Consider the following 12,366-nt stretch of genomic DNA (forward strand, 5'->3'; position numbering starts at 1 on the left):
CTCTATTTAAAAAAAAAATAACAGAAAACCCACACTGGGAAAATTGTCAATGCCTGCACATAAATATCAAAGCAGGAGACAAAAAGATTAGCATTTATTTTTCCTACATCCAAATACTAAAATACTTGTAGCGTACAGTTAAAGTCTGCAGCTGTATCTCAGTGTTGTTCTGTCAGTAGTGTGCATGAAAATCTTTTAGTTTGAGTATCCAGAGGGGAGATAGAGCTCAGCAAACCCAACTATTTCTTACCTTTGCTGCCAGGTAATGAAGCTGGAGGGGAGACGAGACGGTGATCGTAGTCCCATCCAATGTTAGAAGATACCTAAAACTAATTTAAAAGTTACTTTTATCATTGCCCAGCCACACAGTAAATGTGTCTGCTGTGGCTGAGAACTGAAGTTGACACATGACATCGAGTTTAAGCCCCTTTTAATTAATTATCTTGGAGCTGTAGCTGCATTGAGCTTTTGGTTAGATAGCTGGAGGTACATTAATGTGAGAGACTTACCTGTTTGTGTAAGTCTTGCAGAGAAACTGTGAATATTGTAAGTTAAATGCTAAATGAAAGCATGCTATATGTAGATAAGAGGATTTAGCAATAATGACTTGAATAGTTTAGATTGAAGGAAACATTTGGGTGGGTGACACAGTCTCCCCTTTTGCATGATTATGCAAAAGGATTGGTTTAATTAATTCTAAGCAAGCCTTAATATGATCAGCATGGTATTAATTTTTAATCTCTTCAATGTCTGCAGCTCCTCAGCCTCTTGGCAGAAAGTATAGAACGTTATTTTCATTACAAAAATTTATGCTGATCCTTCCTCCTTTGGTAGATGCCCTATGTAGTTTGAAGTCTGCATCATTTAACGGGAGTAATTGATTTTTTTAGTCTTTTCTCTTTATAACTGTTAATAATTGCCGCATCTTCCTGTGATCGTAGACCTAGACTTCTGTTTGCCTAGTTGTCTCAGATATTTTCAATCAATTTATTATTTTTTCTGCTCTCCTCTAAAATTTCTCTCCTATTTGTCCTCTTTGTGCCTCATTATGGTGCCCAAACTGAATGCAGCACTTCCAATTGATGCCAAGCCAGTGCTGAGTAGAGTGGAATAAGCACCTTGCTCATGTGATACATGGTATTTCTGTTAAAACAGCCCAGCATGGCATTTTATCCTTTTTGTTTTTCCCCCTTTGCAAGAGCATTAAAATAACTCGTGTTCTGTTTTCCATCTCTTATTGTCTGTGCTGCTGCCTAAATAGCTACTATATCTTTTTTTGTTCTGTCGAAGCATTTAATAATTCCTGTCTCTATATTCCTCCTGATTTTAAGTTGACTAGTTTTAGCGCATTTTTCCTCTATTTTTCCCGCTCTCTTTGCTCCGGGGATCGCTAAGCCCTGCCCGTTTCTCTGTGTGTGTGGCCAGGTCCAGCACTTCGGCTCGGGGCCGCAGGAGTGGAACGGGAACTTCGCCCCGCGGAGGCAGCAGCAGCAGCAGCCTTTCCTGGCGGCCGCCGTGGCCGGCCCCGCGTTCTCCCTGCCCCAGGGCAGCCCCAGCCACCTGCCGGGGAGCTCCCACCTGGGCGGGCAGCCCGCCATCCTGCCCTACGCGTCGCCGGCGCCGCTGGGCGCCGCCGCGCCCGTCGCGCACCTCCTCGCCTCGCCCTGCGCCTCCAGACCTCTGTTGCAGCACCCGAGCTACAGCCTGAGCCACGCCGGCGGGATGGTGCACCAAGTGCCGGTGGGCATCAACCCCCGCCTGCTGCCCTCCCCCACCGTGCACCAGACTCAGTACAAGCCCGTCTTCGCGCCCCACTCGTACGTCGCCGCGTCGCCCGCCGCGTACGCGGGCTTCCCGCTGAGCCCCACGAAACTCAGCCAGTACCCGTTCATGTGAGAGCTCGGCCTGCTGAGCGAGCTCGAGGACGCGGGAGTTCGGTTTAAGAAGGAACGTGGTGTTTATTACGTATTAGCCATGGCACAACAGGAAAATTATTTTTTTTTTTGAATCGTGTAGACTTGGGTGCAATTTAAACAACTCTGAGCTTTAAGAAAAAACTCACTTTTAATGTGTTTTGCACATTTGGTATAACTTGTCTTTGGTCATGTTATCTTCTTATATAGTAACTTTAGACAGGTGACTTATGGGAGCAGAAATCTGGTTTTGCTCCTGCTATTTTTTATAAAATTGCCTTCTAACTAGTGCAAGACACGTCTACGTTTGGGAAGCCATTCAGTGTACAGAACTAGAGCAACAGATGCACATGTGTCAGCAGTACAGTGTAGAAGTAACTCGTTTGTGTTGCATATCTTGGTGTTTAAATGTTGAGTCACTTATCTAAAAGTTGAGCTGTTGTTCTTCACATTGCATGTGTCTTTTGCATGGGCGAAGGAAAGGCCTAAACATTGCTCTTAAATGTTGTTGTCCTAATAATCTCAGCTGCATTGTAAACTGTTCCCACACATAGTGCCTTAAATATTTGAGGTTGTTAATGTTATTACTTATATATAAATGTTGAGGACTGCAGCACTTAAAAATTCAGATCTGCTGATTTTTTGATAGCGTGATGCTCATTTTGGGTTTTGTGTGGTATTATTTTAGTATTGGGTGTATTTTCCTGATTGAGAAGGCAGCATCTTTTGCTGTAGCCGAATTTTGCTGTCTTTCCCCCCGTTCCCCTCCCCCCCAGAATGATCTAGCTTCAAGACAGGACTTTAGTAGTGCTTAAGGAAAGCTGATTCAGTAGCTATTGAGTAGTGACACACAAGACAGTATTTCATACTGGTAAATGGAACTGCAATACAACCTGAGTAGTTTATTTTAAAAGTGTTTGTCTAATTGGATATAATAAAATGTTTAGAGGTGAGGTAGGCATGACTGACTAGCTAATGAAAGGACAAGCCAAGTGCTCATTGATCCATGATGTGGTTTCATCTTAGCTTGAGCAAACCGTGCAGTATTTAATAACTAGTAGCAGAATATTTACTGTTGAAGCTTGAAAAAGATGTGAGTTCTTTGTGTGCAATCTTTCATTTATGCATGGGAGAGATTTTAATCTTTTTACATGAATAGTATTTGTTTTTAGCCTGTTGTGGGTGTTTGCTTATTTAATACATTCCGTCAGGGACGTAAATTACATGCTTTTTGCATCTTTTTTTTTTTTTTTTTTTTTTTCTCCTTAGGAAGTGTGTCTTTTTGTTTTTTTGTTCTGTTCGAATGAAGTTGCTTTTGCAGCACCAAAGACTTAATCATCCATTTCCTATAAAAGGTAGCTACTTTTTCATAGACCTCAAGTATACTGTAGTGTAGAGATGGGATTTACAGAAGGTATTAAGCTGAGGCTGTGTTTTAGCTTATGGGCAAGTAATAAATTGTATCATTTATCTTGAATGTATCATAGATAAGCTGCTATATAATGATTGCCACTTCAGATAGCTGTGAAATTAGGTGATTAACTAGTTCTTTCTTAGCTTTCTAATTTCTGTACAAGTCTAATTACATGAAATAGAAGCTGGGTTTTGGGTTTGGTTTTTTTGTTTGGGTTGGTTTTTTTGTTTTGTTTTGTTTTTGTTTTTTTTTTAAATTTTGTTTTCATGTTTGAAGTGTCGTAACTACTATACTGTAAATGATGGAAGATGATTGCATATGTTTTTATTGGGGTGTGTTATTTGCATCAGTATTTTATCTCCATTAACTTTGAGCTCATCACTGCATATAAGTGGATGTATTAATGTAACTTAATTTTTTTATGTTTTCATATTGGCATTGTGTAGACACTTAAGAAGCTGCATCTTGCAGGCTTGACTTAACTTTTTTTAAAACAAAATCTGGAATACAATCCTTGCAACGTTGACTGGAATAAGAGTGCAAAGCATTTGAGTTTAACTCTGTCAATAAGCTAATAACTGGTAATCTTTTTCTTTACTCCACTAACACAAGCAGTGTTTTATTTAATGAATGTCTGAATGAAATAAATGTGCCTACATTTGATTTATTTTTTAAGTAATAACTAAAATACAACAGTATTAGATCATAAAAAAAGAAAATACCAGCAGTACATTTTTAATCACGCTGAAAATTAAGAAACCTAACTTTTCCCAGAAGTTTCGATGTTTTTAGTAATCAACTCTATGCATTTTGTACAAGTGTGTGTGTATATAAAGTATACATTAGCAACTAGGAATATCCTGATGAATTTGAAATCTTACCAACACTTATGTAAAGCGTAAACATAGGGAGTCAAATTGGATGTCCACCTTTACCACTTCCAACTCGTGCTGTGTGGTCCAGCAGGCAGTTTTCTGTTCACTCCCTTTTTTTGGTGCTCACTCCATTGCAGGCAATGGGACACACCAAGAACCACCAATGCAAACGGAGCACATCGATTTTTTGTATCGTGATAACAAAAGGAAAAAAAAAAAAAAAAAAACCTGCTTTTTTTTCTTCTTCTTTTCCTGGGGCCATGGGGATCATCATGGGTCTGATGTATTTTCTGTACTGTCTTTTTACTGTGCTTAAGGTCTGGAGCTGACGTGCTTGTTAAATCGACACTCTGTATCACCACAGTATCCTGCCATATGCAGGAAAAGGTTGCTGTAAATGTGCCCCAAATTAGATCTGCTGCTCTTTCTATGTGTTGTAATCATAGAAATGTCTGCATTTCAAAGAATGAAATATTTGGGATCCTGCCACAGCTTAAATTCAACACACAGGGTGACTTTCCCCCCTCCTCCCACAATATACTCTGAGAGAACGGACTCCTGTCACTGCAAGTGTCTGGAGCCCATCTGCAGAAAAAAAAAAAGCTTTCAGGGCGAGGGCTTTTTCTGTGAAAATATCATCCTCTGAGAAGCATTTTTACATGATACCATTTTAATGCCTTTTTTAAATAAAACACTGCATGACTATGGAATTGCATATCTGCATCTTACTTTAATTTGCAAGGTTTTATATGAATTTCTTGTGTTCGGTTTTTAACTTCAGGGTGTTTTATTGGTCAAATATGCTACTGTATTAACTCTTTTGTTTTGTTTTAATTTTTAAATTTTCTGTTTTTACTGCTAATTAACGTGGTTTGTGTTAAGTGAAAGTTAAATCACACTGCAAGCTGTAGGAAGACTTGTTCTAGAAACACCCAGTAATAGAGACTTGATTAATGAGGTTGAACTGTTACTGTTTAACAATTTGTAGACTTGTGGCTTTTTTTTTTTTTTTCTTTTTTTGCTTTGGATTTCTCTGCTACACTAGTTTGCCATGTAGCAATTGCACTGTGCAATATTACAATATGAGGACTGGGAAAATTTTTTTATGGATGTAATGTCTCTTACAGTTTGCGATAGTATTTCTTTCTAGTTCTCAGTGATTTAAATGTGACCAAGCCTTCTGTACTTTGTCACAAAAAGCGGGTTTTCCAGGTGACTATTTTGGTGAGTGTCAAAATAAGAATTTATGGTGTATTACTGTCAAGATTCACTTTGAATTAAAATATATATTGCAGCAGATGACTTTTGGTGGCTTTTATTTTTTGCTGTGTTACATGAAGGCAAAGAAGATGAAAATTCACCGAAAGGGCTCTAAAATTCTGACTTAATCATTCAACTGAGTTTCTGATATTTTAAATCTTACTAGCTTTCAAGGCTTGCTTCAGAGGGTCTTGAGAACCCATCTTTAGTGCAGCCACTCCTTGAAGGCTCTTTGTTCTGGATGTCCCACTTTCACAACCTTAGAGGAGGTGATCTGGCCCAGATACCAGCGGACACCTCGCTGCTGCTGAGGTTTGTGCCAAGCCGGTGGCAACTGCTGCCCGGCCAGCAGGAAGGTGCTCCTGCTGCCACAGATGGCCCCACATGGTCAGTGGCTCCAGATGGCCACCTGGTATGGACCAGACCTCCATGGAAGGCGCATTTGGCGGTGCTGTTGTCAGCCAAATGTGCTCACTCTGCCGTGGGGTCGCAGTGCTTGCTGAAACCTGGTGGTTGGGTGCACACTTGTGCTTGTGGGGAGGATGGTTTCTGTGCCTATCACTGCATATAAGGGTCAGTCAGAAATGAAATGTAAAAGACTGAAATGACAGTGCAGTCTGTTTTTGATACCAAAGTGTTTCAGAGTTGACAGAAAGCTTTAATTTTCTAAATACCAGGTGCCACTGATGCAGATCTGTCACAGCGCTCACTCTTCAGTGCAATTGGCCACAGTGACTGCAAAGCTTTTCCTGCAGCTCTGTAAACACCTTTGTCCAAATTCTGCAGATGCCTGTTGCTTTGAAAGCTGCTTCCTTTCCCTTCTTTACGGCTAGCCTCATGTATTGTTGACTTTTAAATGCATATTGGTATCTAGATCCCACTTTTCCCGTAGCAAATAGGGCCACTGCTTTGGTGCATTTCACACTCTCACTTCTGGCAACATCTAACAAACAAGGAAAGGCAGCCTGAGCCTTTCAAAGTGCATACTCTGCCTGTGAAGTCCTTTCTCTTCTTGCTTTCTGTTAGTAATGGTGTCCACCTGTTCTTTATGTTCCCCTATGTTCTTTCCCATCCTGTGGAAGGAGTGGACTAGGACAGGCAGTTAATGTGTAAGTCCTCTTCTTCAACTGTCTTCATCTTTAGGATGACAAACTCTGGTTTAAAATCTGATATTTCCCCTAATCACTGTAACTGAATGGATAGGACAGGTTTGTACTGCAGTTGAGATGCCAAATTCATTCAAGGAAAAGCTTCCAGAGTCAGTGGGGCTGTCACATGCCACAGATCTGCAGCAGGACTAAGGTTTTTAGGGTGATGCTGTGTTGTCCCATTGAGTTAGCCTGGGTTTTCAGCTGGAGAGATGATCAGTCTCTGGGAGGCAAGAGAGAAGCTCCTGCTTGGTGCAACTCCCAGAGCAGTCCTGGTGATCGTAGTGGAGTCAGTCATCGCTGCAGCTCATGCACACTGTGAATCCAGCTCCTGTGGTGGGCTGAGGCAGCAGGGGTCGAAGTTTTGGGAGGGTTTTGAGTAGTGCTGCTCCCCACCAGAGAGCTGTAACTTCCCTACAGGCCCGCAGTGTTCAGCAGGTGCTGTCTGGAGCAGTGCAGAGCTCTGGGAACACCAGGGGAAAGCTGCAGCCCCTCCTGCCTCTCCCCAGTGTGGCTGAAGTGGCTGACACCACGTCCTGCTGTGCAGGAAGGCTTATTAAGCCATGGCTAAGGTTTGACGGTGATTACTGTTAATTATGTCTTCCTGCCTTTCACCTGTAGGAAGGAAGTTGCATTTTCTGTCTCAGGAGGGGTGGGTTTGTGCTGTAAGCGGTTCAGAAAATTCTACCTGCCCTTGTCCTGGGAAACAGCACTGAGTATTTGGTAAAACGGTAAAGCTTTATGTTGAGAGGCTGAAATAGACATTCGAATGGATTCTTCTCCTTGGACCCTGTAATGGCAGGTTAGGAGCATCTACACCCTGTTGGCAGAGATGCCTGGAGGCTGGACTCCATTCTGTGGTTGTATTTGGGGAGTGAGATTTTCATGAAAATGAAAGGTGCCAACTGTTCTGTTGCAAACAGAGACCATGGCCTGCCACCAGCTTCACAGAGAAGTCGCTGCCCGGCCACAGTCACTGCTCATCCGTGGGTGAGATGCTTGTCATATGGATTCCTTCAGAAGAAGAAGCAAGACTTGGAATACTTGCAGGAGGCCTACTGCAAGCAAGGCGATTTTGGATCCGGTAAAAAAACCAAACCCAACCCGAACAGGATTAGAAAAGCTGAGTTTAGGAAGTAGCTCACTACAGTTGCTTGGTAAAACCCCAGAGATTTTTCACCATCTGTAAAAGATCCCTTCCTCATTCTGGAAAATAGACATTTTTAAAAATCCTTTGAAATAACAATCTGCTACTTGTGTTTTATTCATACTACACACACACACACACACACACTGTAATGGAAAGTTAAGAGAAAACCATGATGTGTAAGAGCTAGACTGAAAAAAGTCCTGTCAAAATTAGCTTATTGATGGCTCTATTACAAAGCTGAGTTATGACAAAACCTAGAAAAGTATGAAAAAAAGATGAAATGATGTTTGTGCAGGGCTCCCTGAGGGTGCCACCAGAGGGCCCTGCACTAAACGTGCTGGCCCTGGATTAAGCAGAGTGATGAGCAAGCTCCATTTCACTATAATAATCATAAACTGCCATCTTTGCTCTGGATAATCACTTGCAGTCATCAAGGGGAAGCTAATTTTGCACGGAATGAATTAGTGATTTGGGGGAAGACTAAAACGACGGAAATGGGACAGCATAATTGTGTTGGTGACACCAGGGGTGTGCTGAAGCAGTCAGACAAATAGCTAATTACGGGCTGTCAGGGCTTTGGATGCTGCCAGCGGCTGGGTACCAGGGTCTCAAGATGTGGCTGGCCCATGCTGAGGCTTGCTCCACCTCAAACCCGACTTCTAAGAATTTCTCAGCGCGACAACTTCCAGCAGAGCAGAATTGCTGGGAGGCTGGGACAGCTTTCCTGCATGTAAGCAATGCTGCAGCCTTTCAGGATCCGTTCTCGGGGTCCTGGACCGTGTGGTGTCCCAAACCCACCTTTGCACTGCTCCTCCTCCCACCATCGCTGCCTGTTGCCCGCAGGCATGGTCTGGAACTAAAAGAATTCATGGACGCAGTTCAGGAAAGAGACGATACCAGAATAAAGAGTTCACGGTGCCTCTGCTGCAGAGAGAACTTGGAGAAAACACTAAATGGACTTCCCCAGTGCTGGGTGTGACCGTCACTGAGGCAGCAGCTGAGGCTCACCCCTCTGCTGCCCATAACACATTTCATGCCTTTCACGTTGAACTCCCGGTATACCTTAAAGCAAAACAGAGAGGAAACCCTGTCTTTGAGCTTCTCGTTGAGTCTGGATGTCTGAGTTCCATCCCAGCTAGGGAGCGAGTTATGGAGCGAGGGCAGGCGAGGGGCGACCGGAGAAGACCTCTCCTGTGTTCGCACGGCGGGTGGCTGAGGACGCAGCTGCCGCTTTGGTCACCTCCCGCGGTACGCTCACAGTTCTTTATTTCTGCTTCTGCACTTGCTGCCAGCGGCGATAGGCGCTGTGGTAGGGCTCGGGCTGCTTTGCCAAGAGGAGGTGCCGGCTGGTGCCTGGCATAACTCGGGACATCTCTGGAGATGTCCTGGCCCGGCGACTCCCAGGTCGGGACATCAGCTGGCAACGAGCCGTCCCCACAGCGAGCAGAGAGGGACTTTCAGCCTCGCCAGGTCGCAGCACCGCTGCGTGCGGCTGCACCTGCCTTTACGCCCGAAGGTAGCGCCGGGCACAATCGCTTCGAAACGCGAGGGAGTGAGGGATCCCCGAGAGCCGCCGTCGCGCCGCACCTGCCCCGGCGGGCGGGGACCGAGCCCACGGCCCCCGCGGCCGCTCCCCGCCCCTGCCACGGCCCCGGCGGAGCGCGGGGGGCGGCGGAGGGGGGTCCCCGCGGCCCCGGCAGCGCCGCCCCCGCTCCCGCCTCCCCGCGCTCGGAGGGCGGGGAGCGGGGCCGGCGCCGAGAGCCCTTTGTGGGCGAAGCTCAGTTCCGCGGCGCTCCCCGCGCCGGAGCCCGAGGGCCCGAGCAGCCCCGGCCCCGCGTCCCGCGGCGTGCGGGCAGAGCGGCGGGCGGCATGCGGGGGCCCCCGCTCCGCCCCCTCCGCCGCCGCCCGCCTGCGGAGCCGCCGCTCCAGAGCCCGGCCGGCGATGGGCAGCGCCGCCCGCTGAGCGCGGCGGGGCCGTGCGAGCGCGGGGATGCGGCGGGCGGGCGGGCGGAGCGGGGCGCGCCCCGCGGGGGCCCGAGGCAGCGCCCGGCCCCGCGGCCCCGAGCGGCGCCCGGCCCGCGGGCGGCGGAGCGGGCCCGGCCGCCGCCGTCCTGCTGCTCGCCCTCACCGCCGCCGTCCTGCCGAGCGCCCGAGCCGAGCCGGGTAAGCAGCAGCTTAAGCGGGCGCGGGAGGAGCGCGGGGCCGCGGCCGCCCTGGCCGCGGGCTCGGCGGGGCTGCCCTGCGCGGACAGCCGCACCTGCTGCGGCGGCAGCGGGGCCCCAGCCGCGCTCCGGGAGGGACGCGGCGTGAAGCGCGCCCGGTGCCCGGCACCGCCGGGAGCGCCGAGCGGCCGGGCGCTTCTCTTTGTCTGCCGCATCCTTTTTTCGCTGCTCGCGGAACAGAGGCTTCTCTGCGGGCAGGGGGTGCTCGGGTTTTGTGCTTTTCCCCGAGACGGCCAGCGCTGCCGTCACCCGCGGGCTGCCTGCCTGGCGCATTTCCTATGGGACGGGATAGTTGGATTAAGGTCTCGTTCCTTGCGGAGAAAGGGACGGGCAGAGGCTTTTGTTAAACCGGAGGATCAATTCCAGCGATTCTGTGTGTGTGTGTGTGCGTGGTAGGGAGGAGGGGAAGATAAGGAGGGGTTAGGAGAGGGCAAGCTCTGCTGAGATCTGAGCGCTACATCTCAAATGCGGCTGGAAGCTCCGACAATTTCTGGTTTATATTTTGCCTGTTTCACTGGACTTTTTGAGTAGGGCAGTGTCCTGTGCCCTCCAGACTTCTCAAAGCAGTGGGTATACTCGGTGACCTCAATGCAGAAATGGTTACTGTTGCTGGCAGTTATTGTACGTGCCAGATAGAGATGCCAAGTATAATTCTGAGGCTATGCTAAAAGAGGCTAAAATTGATATGGGGCTAGATTATTCCTATGGATTTAGGAAAAGACTAGGGATGCGAGTCCACGTTTTGAAGCTGCTAACATGCATGTTCCGTAATTGTGTACCATTGATGTCAGTTTTACAGCCGTAACACGATAAGGTTTGTCATCTGCAGGTTGTAGGTTGGTGGAACAGTGCCTCTTACTGCATTACTTGTGCTGGGCAGGTAAATACCATGGTCTGATTTACCTTTGTAAGACAAATGGACCCATAATCAGAGGAATGGCTAGTTTTTTACCTTTGCTTGTCAAGTCAGTCTGGATATCACGGGAACTCTCGCACCACACCTGAGTTATGTGCTCCTTCACCTGGAGGTAGCCAGGCTCTCAGAGCCCAGTTGCCAAAGCTGAGGTGTTTCTGACAATGCAACAAGATGCTCCAGGATGAGATTGAAGAGCAGGATGAAAAGTGTCCATATCCTGTTTCTTCCTTTGTGGCCTGCGTGTATTTATGGCACAGCCCTGATCTCATTTGTAAGTGAAGAAATCCGATAGAGGTAAAAAAAATATTTTTAGGTATCTCATAGCCGACAGCTCGGAAAAGAGAAAAAGAGGTGAGAAGCAACTACAGCACCAAGCCAAAGTACAATAATCACAGTGAACACAGCCAGCACAGTGGAAAATACTGTCACTGATAGGCTTTGCCTGGCAATTTTAGATTATTGGGTAGTTCCTCGAAGATACTAAACATAATTTGTTTTGCTTGATAGCTTTGGGCTTTACAGCTGAAATTGCAAATAAAACTTTACTACTCATGGGCCGTGTTGATCGCTAGATATGATTGCTGAGGTGCATAAATTGGATGTCAATTAACCTTAAAAAAGCTCTGCCTTCCAGAGGTGTAGAGCACATGCAATGCTGCCTCCCATTGAAGTCAGGAGCAAAACGTGGTAGAGCAAAATTTTCAATCAAGAACGTAATTTGCATCTAAAAATGTTCATAAGGAGCAGTCTAGGCCTGGATTTCTTTTAAGCAAATATGCTTTTACTAATTTTGGTGATTACTGCAGGAATGTGTATGATTAATAGAGCTGATCTACTGCCATGGAGTCCAAGTGGTGATAAGGGATGCAGTAAACACTGGGAACAGCACCTGTCATGCACCATTTTTATTACAGCTTCTTCCACTGGGCAGTATTTGCCTCTCTGGGTAAATTTGTAAATGTGCAGATGCACACACTCATGGATAAATGAGTCTCCAGTCTTCTTTTGGCTTTGTGGGCAACACCTGGCATCGCAGTGTGTGTGAAGACAAAGCAGGGAACGAGGAGCATTTTGTACTGATCAGTGCCCTGGGACACTTTCACCATGGACTACAGAGTGATTAGGTTTCAAACAACAGATAAGAAGTTTTACTTGTAGTTTTATAAGTATTTTATGCTCCTTTAGCTGGGTATGTGCCATACTGCCCAGTGACATGCCGAATTAAAAATTAATTTCCACAGTATGTCACCCCCAGGACCACTGCTGGAGCTCAGGTTGAAAACAAAGTTTTACACTGCCTGCCATGATCAGGATTACAGCATGGCCAGTGCAAAAATTAAGTCAAACTGAACGTATCTGTCAAGAAAGAAAAAAGTAAAGCACCAGGAATCAAAGGAGGGATTGTGAGGGTTTGGGTTGACTCCTGCCATGTTCCGACCACGTAGAACTCGCTTGTGACCCACATTTG

At 46.5% G+C, this 12,366-nt stretch overlaps 2 protein-coding genes across 8 annotated transcripts in view; both read left to right on the forward strand.

Annotated features, from left to right (window-relative positions):
• HIPK3 (homeodomain interacting protein kinase 3) overlaps nt 1–5,504 on the forward strand; it is a 67,046-nt gene extending 61,542 nt beyond the window's left edge. For all 6 annotated transcript variants that reach the window (XM_040068052.1, XM_040068050.1, XM_058421190.1 and 3 more), the window contains exon 16: nt 1,426–5,504. In XM_040068052.1, coding sequence (XP_039923986.1) covers nt 1,426–1,896 — 471 coding nt within the window. In that variant the 3' untranslated portion in view covers nt 1,897–5,504. The remainder of the gene's footprint in view (nt 1–1,425) is intronic.
• Nucleotides 5,505–8,901: 3,397 nt separating this feature from the next.
• The window catches only part of KIAA1549L (KIAA1549 like), a 125,241-nt gene continuing 121,776 nt past the window's right edge, over nt 8,902–12,366 (forward strand). The window contains exon 1 of one of the 2 annotated variants that reach the window (XM_040067949.2): nt 8,902–9,008. The gene's annotated coding sequence lies outside the window, so the exon portion shown is untranslated. Of the gene's footprint in view, nt 9,009–9,860; nt 9,924–12,366 lie in introns of those variants that run through there. The other variant, XM_040067948.2, reaches the window with a different exon arrangement.

Source organism: Hirundo rustica, chromosome 6 (assembly GCF_015227805.2).
Source record: "Hirundo rustica isolate bHirRus1 chromosome 6, bHirRus1.pri.v3, whole genome shotgun sequence".
NCBI lineage: Eukaryota > Metazoa > Chordata > Aves > Passeriformes > Hirundinidae > Hirundo > Hirundo rustica.